Source organism: Thermobia domestica, chromosome 5 (assembly GCF_964235325.1).
Source record: "Thermobia domestica chromosome 5, izTheDome1.hap1.1, whole genome shotgun sequence".
Taxonomy (NCBI): Eukaryota; Metazoa; Arthropoda; class Insecta; order Zygentoma; family Lepismatidae; genus Thermobia; species Thermobia domestica.
In genome coordinates, this window is record NC_137458.1 from 85,991,040 (window position 1) to 86,014,276 (window position 23,237).

The following is a 23,237-nucleotide window of genomic DNA, read 5'->3' on the forward strand; positions in this document are numbered from 1 at the left end:
TCCTTGCTCGCTTTCTTGGTTTCTGGTTGACGATAGTGAACCCAGGTCTCATCGCCTGTAACAATCCTGTCCAGAAATGCATCACCCTCGGCGTTGAAACGACGCAAAAGTTCTTCACAGGCGTCGACGCGACGATCTTTCAATTCAGCAGTCAACTGACGTGGGACCCATCTTGCTGATACCTCATTGAAATGCAGAACATTATGCACAATATGTTGAGCCGAACCAAAGCTAATCCTCATTATTGTTGCGATTTCTTTCAGGGTAATACGCCTATTGTCCTTTACAAGCTGTTCCACTAGCGCAATGTTATTGTCGGTCACTACGCGGTGAGCCTGTCCCGGTCGAAGAGCATCCTCCACAGATGTTGCGCCACTTTTAAACTTCCTACACCACTCGTATACTTGTTGCAGGGACAAACACGAATCACCATACTTAGCTGCCATCCTGTGATGAATTTCAATTGGTTTCACACCTTCACTACTCAAAAACCGGATCACCGAACGCTGTTCTAATGCGGTGCATGCGGACAGTGAGGCGGTCATCTTGAAACTGCTCCTGTGTTGGCGCTTGTTTGACTAGATTCTTCTGCCACCTACTGAAGAAAGAGAATGCTGTTAGAAACAATATTGCCAGCTTTCAAAGCAATAGCACAACATTTGAAATTTATAATAAACTTTTAAGGTTTTCATTTGATCTTCCCTCCTAGTTCATGGGCCCTTTTGAACATATTTTGAGAGGACTCATCATAGAAGTTTCAAGTACTTTTCCGCATCAGAGTTCCCGATGGTCTTAATCTTGCCCTGTAGATATTCTATATGGAAAACAACGGTGCTGTAAAATGTAAATTATTATTTAGTTTCAAGTTATGGCAATATTTGAGATTTCAATTTAGCTGAATACTTCAATACTAGCAAAATTATAAAGCAGAGTGGGAAACCATGAACCTTTCAACGGTTGAATTACGAGAAATGTGAAAGGCTGTTTTCGCAACATCATGAACTAGCAATGCTGGTTTGGGATTAGCTGAGTGTATTGCCGGTACTCGACGTGTTATCGTCCTCCGCTCCGTTACTTATGTACGTGAAGAGTGCGTGACGTGTGCTTTTTAGTACATATAGGTCTACCGCTACTTACGATACAAAGCGGAGGGCCCACCAGGAAATTTCCCGGTTTCCCGCCCGGTCAGTACGGTCTGCACCGACAAATCATGTTCAGATGACTATGCAAGCAGTCCCTCGGAAAAGTGTTCGTGTCATTCAACTTTGAAGACTTACTCTCATTGCATACTCTAGACCAGGCCTGTCCATGAATTGGCTCCCGGAGCCGAAGCTTGAGTGAGCACGAGCGGAGACAAGAACAGGTGAGCACAGGTGTTGGTAGCTTCATCCCTTCCACTGCATCCGATAAGTGTTGCCAACCACACATGTTGGCAAAAAACCTACGGCCAAACCTGGTCAGAAATTCGCACGATGTTGAAGCATTGAGCAGACGCAAGCGTGAAATGTGCAGGTGTGCTCTCCCCCTCCCCATTTCAAAAGCAGTGACGCGAAAACACTACAGGAAATAAAATTGGTACGTTTTTGGTCGAGGAAGACGCATGATAGAGGTTACAGTTAGCGTTGAAGTAACTAACAAATGAACAAGAAAGAAAGAAAAAAAAAAAACTAATATTAAACATGAAGCTTACAGACGTAAAAACGACTGCAAAAATCGGAAAATAATTGTTTCAGACCTTTTTAGCTTGCTTACACAATTCGCGACGTTGTATTACATTAGCACTCGGTCTGTAACTTGTCACTCGCTTCACGTTTGCTAAGTTGTGAACGCCTTTCGTTGGTAGATTGATAGCAGAACGACGGGAGGTTGAAAATAATAATAATAATAATAATAATAATAATAATAATAATAATAATAATAATAATAATAATAATAAATAATAATAATAATAATAGTGCGTATTATTATTATTATTATTATTATTATTATTATTATTATTATTATTATTATTATTATTATTATTATTATTATTATTATTATTATTATTATTATTCGGACCAAAGAGGGATGACAATGGGGATTGGAGGAAATTCATAACGAGCAATTGCATAGTTGCATAGTTTATACCGCTCACCTAACATTGTTAGGGTCATTAAGTGTAGGAGGCCCAGGTGGGCAGGCCATGTAGCCAGAATGGAAGAAATTAGAAACGCTTTCATAATTTTAACTGAAAACCCAATTGGAAGAAGACCACTAGGGAGACCTAGGCGTAGATGGAAAGACAATATTAAGATGGATTTTGCAGAAATAAGAGTATAGAGTAGAAACTGGATCAGTTGGCTAAGGACAGAAGTTAGTGGAAATATTTTGTAAACGCGGCATTGAACCTTCGGGTTCCATAGGCCATAGAGTTAGTTAGTTAGTTAGTTATTATTATCTAAAAGAAATGTTCAAATGTTGTTAAGAGACAATTACACAGAAGAACTGAGTTCCGACCAAACACTAATTTGCCGGAAGGAAATTCCAGTGCAGTCCAGCCCACTTTAAGCGTTATCCGTGCAACCCACGTTTCATGTTCACGAGGAGAGTTTCCACTATCTGCTCGCCGTGGCCAGGGCTGCTCTAGACCTCTTTCGTCACGGAATCCAATTGTTTACTGAGTGATGGTAAAAGGTGGTCGCATTTGACAACTATTTTGATTAACCGGAAATTGTAGTTTACTTGTAGAGAGGACATCTGCAGATATTGTAAGGAATGACGAGGAAATTCATGCTCATATGTGAATGATGCGCTGTGTAGAGAGCGCAGGTTCAGCTAGTATGTAGTTTAAAATCTCTAACTTCCATACAGCCTGCATAGCAGCAAATAAATATTGGCTGTATATAATAAAATCGTGTGATGATCTTTACAGTTTTCTAACAAAGTTTTTTTTTTTTTTTTTTTTTTTTTTTTTTTTTTTAATAAAGGAGGTAGTCATGGGACGTACCCATTAAGACTGGAATTCAGAAAGAAAACCAGTGGAGTTGAAATTTTTAACTCTCTTTAAGCGTTAGAAATTACGCGATGACAAGGCTAGAAATTTACGGCTACAAAATGTGTTCAATACGGTGTGTGACGTCCCTGCCGAATGTACAAGTTCGACATTTTAACTAGTCCTGGTGAACCCAATGAGAGCTATAAGATGAAATGGTAGCTGTACAGTTCGTGGTACACTGCTGGAGGTGATCTATATATTCCATAAAGAACACTTGAAATGCCCAAAAAAATACAATTCAAGGGGTGTTAGATTTAATCGTCTTAGTGGCCATTCAATTGGCTCTCAACGACCAATCCCATGTCTTGATACTTAAACATCGAGCCATCATCTACACACATCCACAAGGAAGTATTCTAATTGCCATCGTGTTGCTAGAATGTAGGAAAACCGTTCTTCTGTCTTGCTTAGAAGTTAGAGGAAGATGGTATTATGTAACATGCATATGTATTATCAGTGAGAAAGGCAACTAACATTACTACAACATCACTTTTACAATATTTATTGTTCGGGATGAATTAGTTGCAGAGCAGTCCTAGAGATTGTGAAGTTTTACTTTGTCATTGACGTAGAACAGCGTCTTGTCAGAGAACAAGAGTTGCTGTCCAATTATTTGATTTGATTTAGTGCAATTAGATCTGCCTTTATTCTGCCTGCAAACTATTCTGTTAACTGTAGCTGCTTATCTGTGTCATTGTTATTTGGAAGGTGCATAATTTTCTCCTCCTATATATTTCTTGGCATGCAGTATTCGCAAGATGAATCATTGGTTGATGTCAATGTCTACTACAAGTACTGTAATTTACATTTTAAGCTCAACTCTAGCAAAATTAAATCAAATCAAATTTTAAAAAGAAGTAGTGTAAGGATTTTAATTAAAAATTTATTTTTGCATCTTATGTGCATGTACCTCACAAATACACAAAATAATGATAAATATTTGCTCCACACAATTGTGCAAAAACTGACTAGAAATGTAAGTTAACACAAATAAATGTAATTATTTTTTCATCTAATATTACAAATAGATTGTGATTGTTATCTTTCTTATTCCAAATCCATGTCACCGAACTGCCGCTGTCGTCTTTCGACTTCTCTGCGATATCTTTCCAACTCCTGAAAGAACGAAAGGAATAATTAGACATTTAAAGAACGTCTAACGAACAAAGTTGTACAAACATAAGGAACACTGAAAAATAAAACTTAAAAAATCCTTAATAGTGTATTCTTTAAGTTTAACATTACGTCCAAGATTGAAAAAAATCACGATTAAAAAAAGGCAACTTTTATTTTTTTTTAAATTCACTTGTACATTTTTTAAAAACAGAATACAATTTAAATGAGATTAGTATTTTAACTGCTGAAGTACAGGGGGTTTAACTTTCTTTTATTGTATGACATTAGAATAAAAAAGAAGTCGGAGGTTCCCTATTATTTACGTTATGTTTTTCAAGGTGTTTCTCACACGTGAAAGTTACTCGGTAGCAGTACATTATTATTCTCCCAACATATGAGGGTGCGTGGTCGCAGTAATCCTCAGAATTCACTTCACAATAATTGGAAAGATAATTATAATAACCTTAGTACGCATTTCTTTTTAAGTCCCTTAATCAGTAAAGAATCAAAGTAAAATATACATGTATAGAATATGCTACCATATTGCAAACTACAGAAATTCTGCATTGCATTGCACAGCGACTATATATCCTTTCCCAAAGTATTTCTTTATATATATATACCGGTATATAAATTGAACATAATTGGTTTGGCGAGGAACTAATCCGGCGTGTGTGGAGTTTGCAGAAGAAAGGAATATTATTATTATTATTATTATTATTATTATTATTATTATTATTATTTTGACAACAAAACTTTAAAATGTTTAACACTATGTGTGCGTGAGCGTTATCCACTGAATAAATATTTTCTTCTTCTTCTTCTTCTTCTTCTTCTTATTATTATTATTATTATTATTATTATTATTATTATTACAACAGCTCGGGACGATGCCATTTCACATGTGAAACATATCCACTGCAATACACAATAAAAACTGTGAACTGACTGTTTGGTTAGCATGGCGAATTCTCGGTGCACAATTTCCTTAATAGCACTAAATAAAATCAATATGCTCCTCAATTGCCTGGCCTCCTTCGTCTTCTTGAACACTTGTGTTGGACCTATTTGTTAGATCATTGACAATATTTCTTGACATTTTTATCGAGTTTCTCGCAAATTTTGATTCACATGCAGCATAACATAACAAAGCGCCATAACTCCACTTAAGGGGATCTTATACCTTTTACCACTGGTTTCTCGGTGCTCATAAGATAACATGTAAATTTTAATTCATGAATATCTAACGAAAGATGGTACGTAACAACTTAAAATCTTCCATATCAATAGAGAAAATCAATAGAAATTAAGTAGTTGTTTCAATTTCACGCTTAATGACGTAGATCGCGAGTAATGAACATTTTTTTGGTAACATTGTAGTGGACTATAATACAATTAGTCTACTCTGTATATTACATAGTGGTTGAATGTATTTGCTCTAATTTGGTCTTCACGAACAGATGTGCTGCTGACAGACAGGGATTTCCCTCCCCCTCTCAAGTCCTTTTCCAATGGGTGTGGTAGAACGCTCCGGGGTGCCACCCTCATCCTATTTGTTTCCTTCGTTTCTGCAGAGCAAGTAGATTTTCTTGTAAATGCCAGAAAGAAAGAACATGACAATTTGAACTCTGCTTCTTACGATTTCCTGCTGCTGCATTAGTTAGTTCCAACTTTATAATAGCACTGCCTCAACTGTAAAAATTATACTGTGGGTAGTAGGATCAACAGTTCGATACAGACCATGGCTGAAATTTAGCGTTCCTTTGCAGCACTAAGTTTGTATGAGACATTTACATGAATACAAAATACATAATTCCCTCTAGTGACTGGGATTTGAAATTCGTAGTGGGTAGTTACTCCACTTCCTGGCAACATTATTCAAATTTTCAGGAAGTAATGAAGAAATCACTTTATTTCAAGATCCATTCAACAGAAAGATGGACTGAAACCCATGAACCAAATTGCCTGTGAATAAACATACGTAAGTAAAATTTCAAAAATACAACAGCTCTTCTCGTTGGTATAATGCCTATCTCGCTCATTTTGGAGCACGGATCTCGGGTTCGATACCCGGTGGAAGAGCCTTGAAATTTCAATGCGTTACTAAGGATACGGATCCCACTGAAGGCTCCGTAATCACCAGTCTCTTACAAAACTGGTGCAGAAAGGGAAGCTAAACTCTAAACCCACAAAGCCAACCAAGCTAATAAAGGACGGACGCAGTAATATCACCATAATTTAGACTACGTGGGCAATTTTATAATGTTTCAGACTATGGTCATAAATATAGTAGAACTAGGGCTTCGAACATTTCTAGTTCTTGTTACTCGAAAGTGAGTAAGTGTAATATATGCACATGGTGTTAGGAAATAACTTTGGGAAGTGAATCCTCACGTGTAAACGTGAAAAAGCCTATAGACCAATCTTGGTGCACAAATGCGTTATTTCAGAGATACAGTCCGCAGAAAGTTGGTTGTAATGGTACAAAAAAGAAATGATTAGAGAGCGAAATGTTGGATAAGTGATTATTTTCAGCCTAGATTCTAGTGGATATAGGAAGTGTGTCAGTTTTCTAGGATTCTCCAGGAAAGGGGTCGCATTTTCTTGTACCTCTAAAAATAATAGTAGTTTCCTGAAGGGTGAAAATTAGGGGGAAAAAGATTTTCTCGGAAACGTCTCCAACGGATTTTGTTTATGTTTCATACTTCAGTATTGTATTTACAACCCTATACTGTGTTGTGTTTTTAGAAAAAAAAAAAAAATCAGTCTTGGGCTGAGTTTTTTTCTGACTATATATATATATAAAGACCCATGCCATTCTGTTTGTAACCTGACAACATAGAGTAACTCATTTGTCCTACAAAGATTCCACGGGGTAGTTTACTCTTGGAAATAAGTTTCGATTTTCTAAAAATCATGACCCAGATAACTTTGTTAAATAATTTATTAACAACCACAAACCGGTCCAACTCGAGGTCAAAGGTCAACTAGCTCTTTTCGCAAGACTTTCATTACAAAAATGTGTAAACGCTTACAGAATTTTATTGAAGATTATATATGTAACCTAATTGGTTGTCATAGACTAGTATAATGGAAGGTTTTATACTTCCAGCTTTATCCAAATTAGCTCTAACCTAATCTATCTTAGGCTCTTATCTATTTCTTAACTGTAACTGTATGAACCAAATAATCTCTCAGATGTTTACAATTTCTTATCCCTTATTACAAATCTAAAGTAGATTTAACTTCATGCAAATAATTTTATATATTAGTTTCCATAACTCACAATCCCTTGTTCAGACGCGCTACTCGGTTTGGCTTAGTCAATCTTGAACAGTGCTGAATGGGCAGACTAGTAAATAATTTGTGCTCTACTGGTAACTAGTTTACGTATGACATCGAGTTTGACTTATTTTATGGTTTAAAAAATAGAGGACATGATTATCCATAAGGTAAAGAAAATGGTTCAAAAACAAGTAGCAATATCACGTGTATACCACGCAAAGGAGTTTGGTTTCTGTGGTACGATATTTTCACAATTAATATTGAAACTGGAAATTGTAGTAGATTTCTACCACTTCCGGTTTTAATAGAGAGACTAGACTAGAGACGAAATAGATTCTTGTGCAGACGCCTAATTGATTGCAGAAAACCGCTTTTGTTGTCTATTACAGTTTTTTATTCTATAGCTATCACCGTTAAAACCGGAAGTGGTTGATTTCCATCTCTTTTGGTTTGAATAGAGGCTTCAGACTGAAGATAGTAGTTATTTTTATAACTCTGAATAGAAAGTAAACCGCTTCTTGCTTTTACCATTCCTGTTCTATGGAGATCATTACTGAAACCGGAAGTGGTTAATTCCTACTTCAGGTTTCAATTGAAGATCAAAAGAGGAGATGAAAGGTAGACTTGAGACGCTTGAGAGCTACTCGATTGGAGGAAACCGCTTTTATCTAATTTTTTACCGTTTTTGCTCTACGTAGATCAATATTTATTGAAACCAGAAATTATAGTTAATTTGAATCATTTTCGATTTTAGTAGAGAGTTAATTATAGAGATTAAATGTGTTCTTACGAAGCACAAAACCGGATCTCACTACATATGGTGATCAATGATCAAACCGGAAATGGTTTATTTAAACCACTTCCGGTTCGAGTACATGGTTTTAATAACAAACTCAATTTCTGACTCTTGACTATATTTTGACCAATTTTGGTGATGATCTAGGAAGTGTTTTTTTTTTTTGTGTGTGTGTGTGTGTGTGTCACACACACGGACAGACATGCGTACATGGGTATGGTAAATATATAAAGGAGTTTTGGTAAACCAAACTAGTTATTTAAAAACAGGAAAACTTGTTTCCTGCCACCCCTGCATACAATTAATTCGTTCTAACCGCAGAAATATCATACTGTGGTTTTCTGTAATGAATAATATAAAATGAAAAGAAACCTATCCATCCAGACAACAAAACAAATAGGCAAATGAGAAGCATGTAGACTTTCTTTGGTTGTATAGTACTATAGTTGTCAGTGGCAGTGGTGAAAGCAGTGGCAGAGAGAATCCGTCAGCAACAAAAGATGTAGAAAAGCAATCGGAAACATATGTTCCATACTGAGATGTCAAAGATCATTATCTTTGTTCTAAAGTTGCCGTCGTAAAGTTGTAGGAACTCAGTTGGGAAGTAAGGGTGGGGGGTGGGAAGAGAAACTGCTCAAAATGATTATGAAAAGGGAGGTGGTGGACATGAGTTTCGCTTTTCAAATTGCCACAATGCATCCCTTCCCAGCATGTGTTCTTTAAAGAATGTCACCCGTACTAGTTTATGAGGTATGAAAGTGGTCTTTTGATCCTTTATCTGAAGTAATGACTCCGTCATTACGGAAGTAATTATTACAATTAATCTGAGTTATTAAGTTTAAAATTGAGATAACCACCTCCTTTATATTGCTCTTTGGCATTCGTATAGAAAATTGCAAGTTTCTAGGTGCATATTTTGTAAGATATTTATGAATTAAATTTTACATGTTACCTTATGGAGATTCTGAAGCTTGTGATGATGGGTAGACATCCCCTTAAAGGAAATTCGTTTCGCTGACTGACTTAATATGATAACGTGAATACGACTGCTTCCACCTGCAATTGCTGTATTACAGTTTGGAGAGCATCACGCCAATGCAAAGAAAATGCAAATGTATTCCCCTTGAAAGAATGTTAAAAACTAGATCTGGAAGTGTACGTGTAAAACTAAGTTTGATGACAAATCGAAGTAATAATTACAAAGCAATGGAAATATTGTAAGTAGTAATTCATACGTAGATAAGTGCACACATTTAAATATTTATGCGTAGCGGAAACAAATAAGGAAAACTTAACAAGGAAATAGAAAAAAAATAGAACAATGACGAAAGATACTTGTTACTATTTTGTGTAGAAGAATCATCATGACTGATATCGAATATATTAAAAGTGAAAATCACATGAAAATACTGTCCTTGAAAAAAAAAAAAAAAAAAATACATGATGCAAAGCTCTAAAATACACACTAGTTAGCTAATATAGTGAATGGTTAAATCGAGGTATTTAAGATAAGCATAACGTGTAGCTTGCGTGAAAAACACTTGGTTGCATACAACTTCTGTTACAAAACCCCGAAAAAATATCCGTAGGAAGGCCTATAAGATAGTAAGAGGGTAACATACAGCAAGTTTAAAAGAATGGGTAACGAAAATCCTAATTAGGTTGGTGAACATACAACCTGTTAGGTGGAAAGTATATGAATTACGGACAGACGATATTGTACTAAGTTGATCTATTTTGTGGAAAGAGTTGAATGATTAATCGAAGTAAACACCAATGAGTTGTGGTTTTGAGGTTTACATAGGTAGGAAAGAGTGTAATCTCTCAATGTGATGTAGTTGTAACGTATATTCGCTAGAGGTTTGATGTATAATAAGGATTGCGAATAAAGACAAGAAGTGAAATAAACGTGTTGACAGAAAACCACGGTATTTTGTCATTTCAGCGTGATAATACGTGCTAGAATTTTTTTTTTTGGTATAACCAAATGGTACTATGGAAATACACCTTCACCCGTTCTAAATAGCAAAGTATAATCATTATTAAACCTTTCTACATAGCCCACACCGATTTTGTTCCTGGAGCGTTGAACCTTCGGATGTTGGAATACGCTGGTTTAAAAAAAAAAAAAAAAAAAAAAAGTTTACTATCTAAGAAATAAAAAAAGGATAATGATGAAATATTTCATGGAATGACAAACTGATAGGAGTTTACATTCATTTTATTTGCCCAATATCAACCTTAAATAGAGAGATTTAGGAGCAAACACGTGACAATGTTTTCGATAGTTCTATATTATGTGACATTATTACCGTGATCTACTACTAAAATTATGAAATAATGGAAGCCTATATATAAGCTTCAAATACTCAAAATTTAACGGATATCTCGAAAGCTATTTTACCTCGTCCTTTTGAAGTCTTAGGGAGTCAATCACCTTCTCTTGAAAATGTGGATCTTTGGCTGGATCTTCAGGCATCGCTGTTTTCTCAGACGATTCCTAGAATTAATAAGAAAAAAATATATATTGTTCAATTATAATATATTTGCTATGCATATTATGCATAGCAAATAAAATGAGAAAAAGACTCATAAAATGCTTCGTGTGGAGTGTTGTACTGTATGGGGCGGAAACGTGGACATTACGTAAAGGTGATGAAAATCGACTGGAAGCCTTCGAAATGTGGGTGTGGAGAAGAATGGAAAGAATTAGTTGGGTCGAGCGGAAAACGAATGAGAGAGTGTTAGAAATGGTGGGTGAGAAAAAAAAAACACTTTTAGATATTATTAGGAAGAGGAAGAGAAACTGGTTGGGACATTGCCTAAGAAGAGATTGTATCATGAGGGACGTCCTAGAGGGTATGGTGGCGGGGAAGAGAGGGAGGGGGCGAAGGAAACTACAATTAATGGATGCTATAAAAACAGAAAGATCATACGCTAAGACGAAGAAGTTAGCGGAGGACCGTGGAGCATGGAAGATTCTCAGCTGCGGCAAGTGACCTGCCAATAAAGCCAGAATACCTATGATGATGATGCTACCTAAGATCTTAACATAGAAAATATTATATTATTGACATAAAACAAATATTATTATAACTAAATTTTGCAAGGTAAGCATATAAAGCAGTCATTTCAAACGTGGCGAAGTATGACGTAGGACCGCGGTTTCCCAATTTGAAAAGAGCACAGATAAATAGAATGAGAAAATGAAGGAAGGAAATGACGAAGAAGTTCAGTTTTACAATCTGAGGAAAGCAGAAATAAATAGAAAGAGAAAAATGAGGGGAAGGGATGACGTAGAAGCGCGGTTTTACAAGCTGAAGAAAGAAAGAAATAGAATGGGGAAAGGAGAGGACGGGATGACGTACAAGAGCAAGTGTTGGCAGTGTGCGTGGAATCATACATGGAACACGAGTATTATGCCTACAAAACCATCGTCTATGCTATCGATGTTCTTTTCCTTGCCTGTCATCACTATTTTTAATAAATATCAGGTTACCTGCCCATTCCTTCCCCTCAAAGTGAGCAAGTGATAATCAAGCTGTGACGTCACAGAGCATTCAGTTGGAAACTTATGATGCAGAGGAAATTCAGCGTAATGGGTACGAAATACAACGGTCAGAAAACAAACACTTACAAAGGGAAAAAAATAGAAGAATCATACTTAATGGAAAATGAAACTGCATTTTCAACTTGAAATTGAATCCGGGACCTAGTACACTAGAAACACGCGTGCTAGCAGCAGCGATAGAATTATAAAGTGATGAACGCCGTGTGGACTTTGTGGTGGACAAACACCGTGCTCGTGGGTTTTCTCGGGGTTCTCCCGTTTCCTCCCACTTTCTTCATTCCACCATTTCACTCATCACTCATCATCACAGTCTCCTTTAGTCTAACCGGCATAACCGTTGGACGTAAAACTTAAAGATTTCATATATAAAGCGATGAAGAAGAAAAGGAACAGAAATGAATAATGATAAAATATGTAAGACGAAATATACGATAATAAAACAACAGAAAATATAAAAAGAAATATAAAAGATTAAAACGAAATAAAATGCGAGAAGAAATACAAGTGAATAAAGTGAGATAAAATGCACGTAGTAATAAAAGTGAATAAAGAGAGAAAATGTAAGAAATGCAAGTGAATAAAGTGAGGAGCACGCAAGAAGAAAAAAGTGAATCAAGTAAGAAAATATACAAGTAAATAAAGCGATAAAATATAAGAACGAATAAAGTAAAAGGAGCGAGAGAAAAATATGAGGAATACAAATAAACAAAATGGGATACTACACGAAGAAACACTAGTGAATAAAGTGAGATAAAGTGCAAGCAGTAGTAATACAGATAAATAAAGAGAGAAAATACAAGAAGAAATACAGTGAGTAAAGTGAGAGAGCATGCAAGAAGAAAAAGTGAATAAAGTAAGAAAAATATACAAGTGAATAAAGTAAAAAAATATACAAGTAAATAAAGTTAAATAAAGTTAAAGAAATTTAAGTGAGTAAAGTCATAAAATATATGAACGAATAAAATAAATGAAGCAAGAGAAAAATGTAAGGAATACAAACAAACAAAGTGAGAAAATGTAAGAGAAATACATGTGAATAAGATGAGAAAAGTATAATACTCGAAAAAGATGATATTTATTCACCACAAACCTCACACAGCAGAACCTTGTGCTACCCAAGACCGAGCTACGCTACTAATCTGCTGCAATCTCCAGGACTAGATGGTGATCGATTTCTGGGAGCAAAGGTATTTTAAACTTATTTGAGTTTTAACGAAATGATTTTTCTTAATCATAACTATTTCAAAGCTGCGATACGAGATAATTTTGACTGTTTTCAAAACTGCTTTCTATCGAAGGAATACTTAAGGAAAATATGTAAATAAATATCTGTGGAAGAAAGAAAAAAAACTACACTGGGTAAAGCAGCAAAATTGCTGGACGCACTTCCAGTCCCGCAGGGGTTGGGAAACACTTGACGACGACGACGTGTAATTACTCTGAGTTCTTGCATACATATTATCTCTAACATTAACTGTCAATTACTTTAATTACTTTACTATAGCTTCCTATTTCCTGATTACTATATATCCTTTTGGACTACCAAGAACAGACGTATCTGAGACCCTAGTCCTCTCGTGTACTGGATCAGTAGTTCCTTCTAGCTAACGTTATTAAGTGAATTACACATCTTTGGGCAGAACATCATCTTTGATGCCAGGCAGGAGCTCATGTGTTCGGATTCCACATTAATCAGTAGGTCGACGTCTCATATAGCCTCGCTGCTGAAAGGGACGCTAAACTAAAATCAACTCAACTCAACTTAACTTTGCTGCTTTCGTATAAGTGAATTTTTTTTTTTATCTTTGATTAACAATGAAATCACACCTGCTCAATTGTTTGTAACAAGGGCTTTCGTATTAGTGAATTTTTTCTTTATCTTCAATTAACAATGAAATCACACCTGTTCAATTGTTTGTAACAAATGCTTTCCTATTAGTGATTTTTTCTGTATCTTTGATTAACAATGAAATCACACGTGTTCAATTATTTGTAACAAATGCTTTCGTCTCAGTGAATTTTTTTCTGTATCTTTGATTAACAATGATATCACATTTGTTCAATTTGTTTGTAACAAATGCTTTCGTATTAGTGATTTTTCAATTGTTTGTAACAAACGCTTTCGCATTAGTGAATTGTTCCTTTATCGTTGATTAACAATGAAATCACACCTGTTCAATTGATTGTAACAAACGCTTTTGTATTAATAATTTTTTTTTCTTTATCTTTGATTAACAATGAAATCACACCTGTTGAATTGTTTGTAACAAAAACGTGTCGGAATGATCAGGTATTAAAGTACAATACTGTATTTCTATTCAGCTTGTATGCTTAAGGTGCTTCTTACTAATGAAATGTAAGTACCACTAATTTTATACTTTTTCTTAAATACTGTATTTACAAGTTAAAGGTGTCGCAAAGTGCAAAGTAAACCCCTACATACACTTCTTCTGCATGAAACGCCGTAATAATGACTCATCTACATGATTTTGTTATGCAGCCATTTATAGGCCAGACATTTTTCGGCGGGCCTGTAAATAGCTGCAAAACACATTAAGAAGATAAGATGTAATAACGGCATTCAATGAAAACGAACATTGTCTGGGGGTATACTTTTTACCAGGGTTAGCAAAACCTGGGTTTATTGAAGAAAAAAACAACGGTTTTTTGGTTTAAACCTTTTTTCTTGTTGTTTAAAGCAGTTTTTTTTGTTTAAATAATTTGCTCTATGTATTTATATTACTTATGGACAGAAATATGTTTGTTTCGCCTTGCTGTTATTAGGCAACAACAGGGTTATGCTGGAAGGGGTCACATAAGCTTACAGCGGAATCCAAACCGCTTCCCGGCTTACATCCGAGACAAATTGTCCTCCATTTGGACTCGAACTAGGACTACTTGACCACACATACGGTGAGTCTGCCGACTCACTCACGAAGAACTCCTGATAAATATATATTGTACTGATCTTTACATGCTTCTTAATATAATTGTCAAGAGTCATTTCAGGACAAAAAGATAAACAGTTGCACAAGTGAAATCATTATACAGAATTACATATAAATCGGGCAACTCTCGCCTTAGCCATTGGGAAAATCCTGTTATTACTTTAAATGCAAAGCAAAACCCGTTATTGCTTTGCATGTAAAATTTTAAGGTCAACGTATCATAATCAGTACGCTAAAACTGACGTATTAAATTACAAATTTAGTATGTAGATATCATTCAATAAAATTAAAACAAAGTCCAATAAATGCTAATGTTGGAAGCTGCATAGGCAGTCGATAAATTTTTGCCAATGTCTATCAATACACTGTATTTAAGCAACATTTGCTTATTTATAAAACAACAGGCATTCAGCAAGCGGAAATATACAATTGGGTTTGGTTTCATATGTTTAGGCCGAACATCCTTACGTAATACCGAGGTTATCAAGGAGAATACTTAAGCTTAAAGTGACATCCGAACTGCTACTTCGTTTACACTTGAAAGAAGGATTGTGATTCGACTGAGAATTGAACATGGGACACTTTGATTAAAAGGTGAAAAGGAGACAAAAGAAATGCAGATTGTTTGATATACGGAAACGTCACCACGAAGTTCACACGATTTAAAGCATTTTTTCGTACTTTTTCTTTTTTTCTTTTTTTTTTTTTGTTTAAACCAATTGGTTTTTTTTAAGGAAAAAAAAAAAACAGCTGGTTTAAACCAGCCAACCCTGCTCTTTACTTTCCGATTACTTTCATTTATATTGCACATACCGTAAGATCAGCGATAAATTAGCTGTAGTCAAAGTGAATAATTTAATCAAAGTGAAGATCCTTGCGTTTCGTATGATAATGATTTAAGTATAAAATTAACGTGAATTATCATAAGAATTTAACCTGCATACAGTATTGTACTGAATTTGGAATTTCATAAATTGGAACAACTATTATATTAGAGAGAGAGAGAGAGAGAGAGAGAGAAAGGGAGGAAATAAGATTTATCGTTTAATCCACATACTACGCTTGAGCCATATTACCAATACAACATTGTTGGGAAACGCATGCTCCACGTGATTTTCGAATGCCTTTACGTTTCGTTTGAACTGCCTGATGAGCTGACAACATTGCTTTTCAATTTAGCATAGGGCGCCTTACCACCGTGGAGCCCAAACGGCTGGTGCGATTGGATTAGTACCACCATTTAGATTATATATATATATATATATAAACCTATTCCTAATAACTTTTCTTCATTTCTATTATTTCATATCTTTATTCATAATGAAGCTGCCATGTGGATCCTGACTTTTGTTATATATTAAGGAATTTTTGCTCTCACTGCAGAAGGCCACCTTCTAAAGGATAACAAGAACTCAAAACTCTCACTGGTGATAACATAAGAGCTACGCTATGTAAGTGAAAATGTGACAGGTAGTAGCTAAGACTGTTGAAGACTTTTGAAAGGCTAACCTTTTTGATATAAGCTCTATCTCGTACCAGATAGAGATAGCATTTACCAACAGATATAGATCATGTTGCGCTTACAGGAAACATTATGGACCGAAAAGAACATGGACAGTAGCAACTCAAAACATATTGCTAATCTGATGAACTGCGTAGCGAAATGGGCATGTTAAGATGGAGAACCGTGCTTGATCTCTGCCCAGATGCACTTTTTCACTCTTTGAATTTCATTAAATTCGCATGAACAGAAAATGAAAGGTCAAAGTAACCTACTATTGCTCGACACATTCAGAAGATCAGGAAAAGTACAACAGACAAGAAACATTTATCTTTAGGCTCACAGCAGCAGACTTTTACACTTAGGTCAAACTTTCAATACATATGGCCGAATAAAATGTAAAGATAAAATTGTATATCATCCAGGACTAAAAATGGATCTGCAAAGGTAGGGGGATGCATGACGTCACGCTGTCGCCCGTGCCTATCTTTCCTCATTGTAATTTTTTTAAGAAAATGGCAGGACGCCATAATATTTTTTGGAAGTGGTGGAATGACGTCCATCCGCGTTCCTCCTCACTTTTACCCCTGACACTATTAATGGGATACCCATATGCTCTATACATGCAATAGTTCACATTAGCACTATGTTCGATGACGATGTTTAAAATGTGTTTATTACCAATATAAAGCTGCAGCCTACTACAGTTTTCTCTAACTTTGAAGCAACGTAATAACTTTCTTAAAACCTGATATAAAGCTAATATAAGACTGTAGTGTTGTTACCCTCTTAACCCATTGTGTCCCCTTGGCAACTTAAGTTGCCACGGCAATTTTTCGTTATAGCGCAGAAATTCATGGACTGACGTTGCAGGTTTTAACCATGAAGTTACTTTGGAGTCTGTTTCGTCATAGCATCGTTGCATTTTCTTTGTATGATATATTGACGTAAGGTTAGCACTGTTTTTGGCTACGATGTGTTTTGAGGAGAAAGACGCAACTGGATTGATTTCAAAGACTCCAGAAGGAAGGATTGAAGGTCTGTAAAGGAAGGATTAACTTGATTTTAATAGTTATGTTTTCGCAGTGTATTTTCTGCCTCAAAATTGTAACTTTCCAAAATGTTCCCTTTTTTGAGTATGTATGTGCCATTTGGCAACTTAAGTTGCCGGCCTAGAAAACAAGAAAAAAATAAATATTTTTCAAAAATATTCTAATTTCTATTTAGAGTACTATTAAGACCAAATAGGCGAAAAGAAACTTTTCAAAATACCACTGGGGAATTCTGGGCACTAATGGGTTAATTGAAAAATGAAAACTTTTTTAAGCTTAGAATCACACATTAAAAGAAAGAAAGGATAAAAAATGTAAATTAAAAGGTGATTCTCAAACAAAACAAAACAAAACAAAACAAAAAAAAAAAAAGTCACGGAAAACTTTTACAAAAAAACCTTCCTGATAACCCATACATACATTGACTCATGAAATTTACATCTTCAAAATAAATAGCACGATTAGACACACACACACAACGACACAACTTCATATTTCTTCAATATTACAGTAGTACTTTTTCAACAATAATTTAACAAGCAAAAATGGAAAATAAAATATATAAGTTAAAATACCTGCGGAAAATGTGTAGTAAATGTGTGTTTCCATTTTTCTAATACCCCTCCAGGGCCTTTCAACTCTACAGGTGGCCCAAGACCGTTAATTAACTGCATGGAATCAGCACCAGCGGGTATTATTAATGGCTGATTGTAATCTTGATTCATGCCTTTCCTGCAAGGGGGGAAAAAATCAGTAACACATGTAGCAATATACATTCATATAAAACATACAGCCTAAAAAAAAAAAAAAAAAAAAAAAAAAAAAAAAAAAAAAAAAAAAAAAAAAAACAATTTACACTGGCCCAGTTAATATGATGGATATTAATCTCGACTTTTTATTGGTCATTCCGGTTACAGTCTATGATGTCATTCTTGTACGGAAGAAAGAAAAAGAAATACATAGAATATAATCTGTTAAAGAAAGTAAGTTTTAAAAATAAGAATATATACTAAAAGTACACACTACGGTAGAAGAGAAAAAAGACATTACGAAATATTTTAATTGATATACAACAATAAAGAGTTAATTCTTACGCTACAACCAAGAGGTTAACTGAGGACCGTAGCATATACAATTCTAAATTTGTGACTCGCGATCAGCACGTGATACCAGAGTACTTATGATGATAGCGAATGTAAGACACTTTACATCATGCATATGTTTTCTGTATTTATGTAACGTTTGAGTATTTGAATTATTAATTTTAACTCCATGTATAATAATACAAATCAATCTATAATACAGGTCTTATCTTTAGTAACGAATAAGAATTACTGGAATAAATAATCAAGATATGTTAACAATACTAAACAATACTTAAAATTATATATATTTTTGGCCAAAATATAATTTCTTCCAAACTGCGATTTCTGATGGAATGAAAGAAAACAATAAATATATTGTTGCAGCGTTAATTCTTAGTACAAAATTGTTAATCAAATAACCATAGCAATTAGTTTATTTTTAATTATCCATTATACTAGCTTTGCCTATTATATACTACAATTAAAAATAAACTAATTGCTGAGCAAAGTGTCTGATGAAGCCAAAGGGTTAGTTGGCGAAACTGTCACAAGATAATAATTTTATAATAATGAATTGGTTTGCTTTGCTTAGCGATTATTTTATTTTTAATTAGAGTACAAATAACTTGTTTCGCAGATGATAGATGTCTTTAGATATAACTCAATGATCTTTCTTCTCTTCTAGATGTTTTCTGTTGCACAATAAGTGTTCTTTCCGGAAATAATGCTTCAAATGAAAGGAAATTTAATTACTGTTGATCTTGACACACTTCCAATGTGTTGATGTACTGATAAAATTATTTTCATGGAGATTATGAAATTTACACTATGTTTACGGAATGTTTTTTAAAAATTAATACAGATGTTTGTTTTGGATACATGAAAACAAGTTCGACGCGCCGCTCCTATCTACAGGCATGATCTAACCTGTTGCGGAAGAAGCACGTTGCATAACTGTAGCTTTCTTCGCCAGGATCTGTAGTGAAGTGTGTGCAGCAGTGAAAACTAAAGTGTGGCATGATGCTAATTAAAGATTTATGTGAACTAAATGATGTAACTAATCTTACAGTGCCAACGGAAGTATGTATCATTTACTTAAGAAAAACGTGAGCAATGGATTTTTTATAATAATTTTCCGTGTTTTAAATTGTGCTTAGGCACAAATTTCTTTAGTTTATGAGAAATACTTTGGTGATTCAAAATATGTAGAAATCATGAAAAAGTCTACAGAGCACTATTTTCCATTTCTTAACTAGGCAAAGGGCAACAGAAAGACAGCTGAAATTACAGTTGGACTACAATCTTTTACTAAAAACACATTAATGAGCAATTAATTTACTGATTATGTGTTATTGTCTGCAATTTCTAATTTTCACGTCTCGTATGGTTGCACTAGATTATTTGTAAGTGTTCTCATTTGGAAAAACAACAGTTAGTGCGCAAAACAACGCTAAGGAATTATACTATATTAATTCTTCATATTTGAAAGAGTAAAAATCAGAATTACATTAATTAGAAACCCTTTATATATAAAATTTTTCCTTCCGTTTCTAATAGCAGTCGAAATATTAGAGAGAGAGAGAGAAACGGGAATATATAGATATGTTTCGCACTTTTTATCAATGTATGCCCTATGCGATATATTATTAGATTATTTTAATGGACTTGAAAAATGACTACTAGCAGCTTGGAAACTGGTTATTTGTTTCTATACTTTGTGTAAAGACTAAACCCGAAGCATCAGAGTTGCAAATTTCATTGTAGAATTTAATTTAAAAGTTTAAGGTATATAATAATAGGAACTTTATAATAATAATTAATGTAATAATAACTATAATAATATTTTAAGAAAGACAGAAAAGGAAAAAAATCAAAAGGTTTACAGCAAAGTTGATACCTAGGATGACAAATCATATTTATTAAATGTCTTCTTACCCTGCAGGTGTTCCAAATGCATGATGATTTAGAAGATCTTTTACTTTTTTCACCAGACCAGACTCTTTTTCACTATAAAATTGTAAAGTTGCACCAAAAGTATGGGCGACATAGCGCAATGATCTGCATACTATTTTCTTCTTCTCAGGATCAAAATCCTTAAACGAAAGCATATTGTGAGAGAGTAAAACTGAGCAGGGAACAAACAAATCAAAAAAGGTTTAATAAATCAAACTATAGTAGAGATTTTCATACGAATAATTACTCATAACAGATAACTTACCGTGATTTCCACATTAAATTGTCTGGGCGGTATTCGGATTTAAAAAATGACCTCATGTTAAATTTACGAGAATCCGGTGCGATTGACCGGTAATGTTACTCTGTGTTTGGAAACGCTGAAGCGTTTTGTCCTTCCTTTCATTTCTTAACCATGTAGAGTAGGAAATTATGGTCTTTACACCATAAATTAACCGTCTTAAAAGAAAGACAAAATTTAATTAATCACGAACATAAAGGCTTCTCTCGTGCCTCTTTTCTCCCGCAGTAGTACCATGACTGAGTTCTGTTGAAGTTGCGTTTTTTTTTTCTTTTTTTCATCACCAATGTATCAAGTGCACCAATGTTGATACAATTTCCCTTACTCAAATCTTCTAAATCAGTTGTTGTAAAATGATATAGCGTTTGCTGTCTCAACAAATCATGCTTATTATTATTAATGATAATAATAATTGTTGTTAGTGTTGTTATTACATTACTGCTTCATTAATACTGACACATAACAAGCTCATACTTTAGTGTAACAACTAACATTTAATTAAGTAGGCAGCAGGCATTTTAAGCCACCAATAATATCAGATATCTCTTGGTTTAATCGCAGTGATTATGACAATACGTCTAAAAGCAATTTAGTAAAACAACTGGATATCTCTAATCCCAGCAACACTAGAAATGATAGCAGAGACAAAATACCATCACAATGCATGTATGAACTGGCATGAACAAGCTAACAAAAATCATGCTATCTTCGAATCATAAGAAACTGTATTCAATTGTCCATTTACCAAGTTGCTTGTACCACCAGATATGTACAATATTTTACGATATTACATTTATATTGTGGAATTACTCACTACAAAAATTGCTGATAATATGAACTGTTAGAAGAAAGCATACAAATATTTATCACAAACGAACAAAAATGATATTCTGTTTATTTCTTCTGGATTCATATCTCATGTCAAATCTGATTATCATTATGACAAAGATTTGCAACAATTTCTTTCTTCATTTTTTACCGTCATTCGTTTAGCTGAGGGAATGTATATCACGCAATAATGCAATCTTTACTTTCAAAATACCAGTAATCGAAGGAAAGATTAATGACTCTACATCGAGTTTCTTTGTAATATTCTCGTATAATAATATCAACACGATTTCTATTAATGACCACAAAATGATTTTTTTGTTGTAAACTCTATGGAAGAGAATATCTTCATTATTTGTCATATATTATAACTTATTTGTATTATATGATTGAGTGTGCTTTTGAATACAAAACGGATGATTTAAAACAGAAGAAAACAACATGATACTCTTATTATGTTTTTTTTTTTTCTATTTTAAATCGTGATACTCTCATGAGAATATCAAAATATCAAATCCACTATTCTAAACTTATGTGTGCTGTCACTAGATGTTTAACTACCACAACCGCATACAAGTTAAACTGATCTGTTAATACGAATATAATACTAACCTGGAAAATATCATATTTCCCGCCTAAAATAACAAGTTCCACGGGGAAAGGGTCCATCAGAGCAGAATCCTGTAATGACAATATCTCATGTAAAAAGTGACGTCCTAGAATTGGCTAACATAAAATTTAAAGCAATCTCATTATTTAGTCATCAGCTTAAAAGAACTACGCTACTAATAATACAGTGTAGTCAGAAAAAGTCTACTGACCAAATTATTTGTTCCAACATTTTATTTGACAGAAAATCTGAGTTAATGAATTCACTGAAACTCCATAGTTCGTCCCATTTTTATCTCGTATAGGCTAAAAGGGACGGGTGATAAACACAAACTATAAGTGAATGGTGGTTGGTGTTTATTATGATAAACACAAGTGAATGTTGTTGGAGTTTATAGAAGTCTACTATTAGCGCCAAGGTCAAATCAGTCACATGATTTGTGTGTGAGGGGATGTAGAAAGATTAAATATGTTCCTTTACACTTATGAAGTTGATTTATGTAAAACATATGTCCTATACTGAGAATGTTGGTAAATACATATTTTGCAAAACTGATGTGACTGTGTTTTCTTCTCTTGAATACCTTATACAGGGTTTTCATAAAGTATGGACGGATTTAATTCGCTTATAATTTACACAAAAATGCTCATATTGAAATCAAATAAAGTGCAAACGGTAGCGGAAGGATTAAATTTTTACCTATAATCTGCACCAGCTCAGTTCATTCACCGCCACACCTCCAACTGGGCGCCATTTACGTCCACACATTCGCGTAGGCGGCGCTGGAATCCACTCACAGCGTTCCGCCGTGTTTGATCCGAAATGCCAGCCACAGACGCCCTGATTTTGTCCTTTAAGTTCTCCAAACCACTTGGCTTCTTTGCATAAACTTCCGTTTTCACATGACCCCAAAGCCAGAAGTCCAGGGGGTTCCATGGACCGTCTAGGAATCGACTTCTGTGGGCTGTTTATGATGCTTTCCCTTATCCTGTTTACTGTTGCAGGCGATGTTGGCGGCCTCCCACTTCGAGGACGGTCCAGGACGCTTCCTGTCTCCAAGAACTTACCATGCCACTTTCGGATTGCACTCTCAGTCGGTGCCGGCTTTTTGAACTCTTTGGTGAACTTTCGACACACCAGAATTGGTGATTTTAGCT

General features: G+C 34.7%; 1 protein-coding gene across 1 annotated transcript in view; it reads right to left on the reverse strand.

Annotated features, from left to right (window-relative positions):
- Nucleotides 1-3,901: 3,901 nt before the first annotated feature.
- Nucleotides 3,902-23,237, reverse strand: part of LOC145685974 (cytoplasmic dynein 2 light intermediate chain 1) — a 60,554-nt gene continuing 41,218 nt past the window's right edge. Inside the window, exons 5-9 of the mRNA XM_081758770.1 lie at nucleotides 22,083-22,151; nucleotides 20,324-20,481; nucleotides 17,879-18,035; nucleotides 10,636-10,731; nucleotides 3,902-4,150 (exon numbers count right to left, since the gene is read on the reverse strand). Of these exons, the coding sequence (XP_081614896.1) occupies nucleotides 4,082-4,150; nucleotides 10,636-10,731; nucleotides 17,879-18,035; nucleotides 20,324-20,481; nucleotides 22,083-22,151 (549 nt within the window). The 3' untranslated portion in view covers nucleotides 3,902-4,081. The remainder of the gene's footprint in view (nucleotides 4,151-10,635; nucleotides 10,732-17,878; nucleotides 18,036-20,323; nucleotides 20,482-22,082; nucleotides 22,152-23,237) is intronic.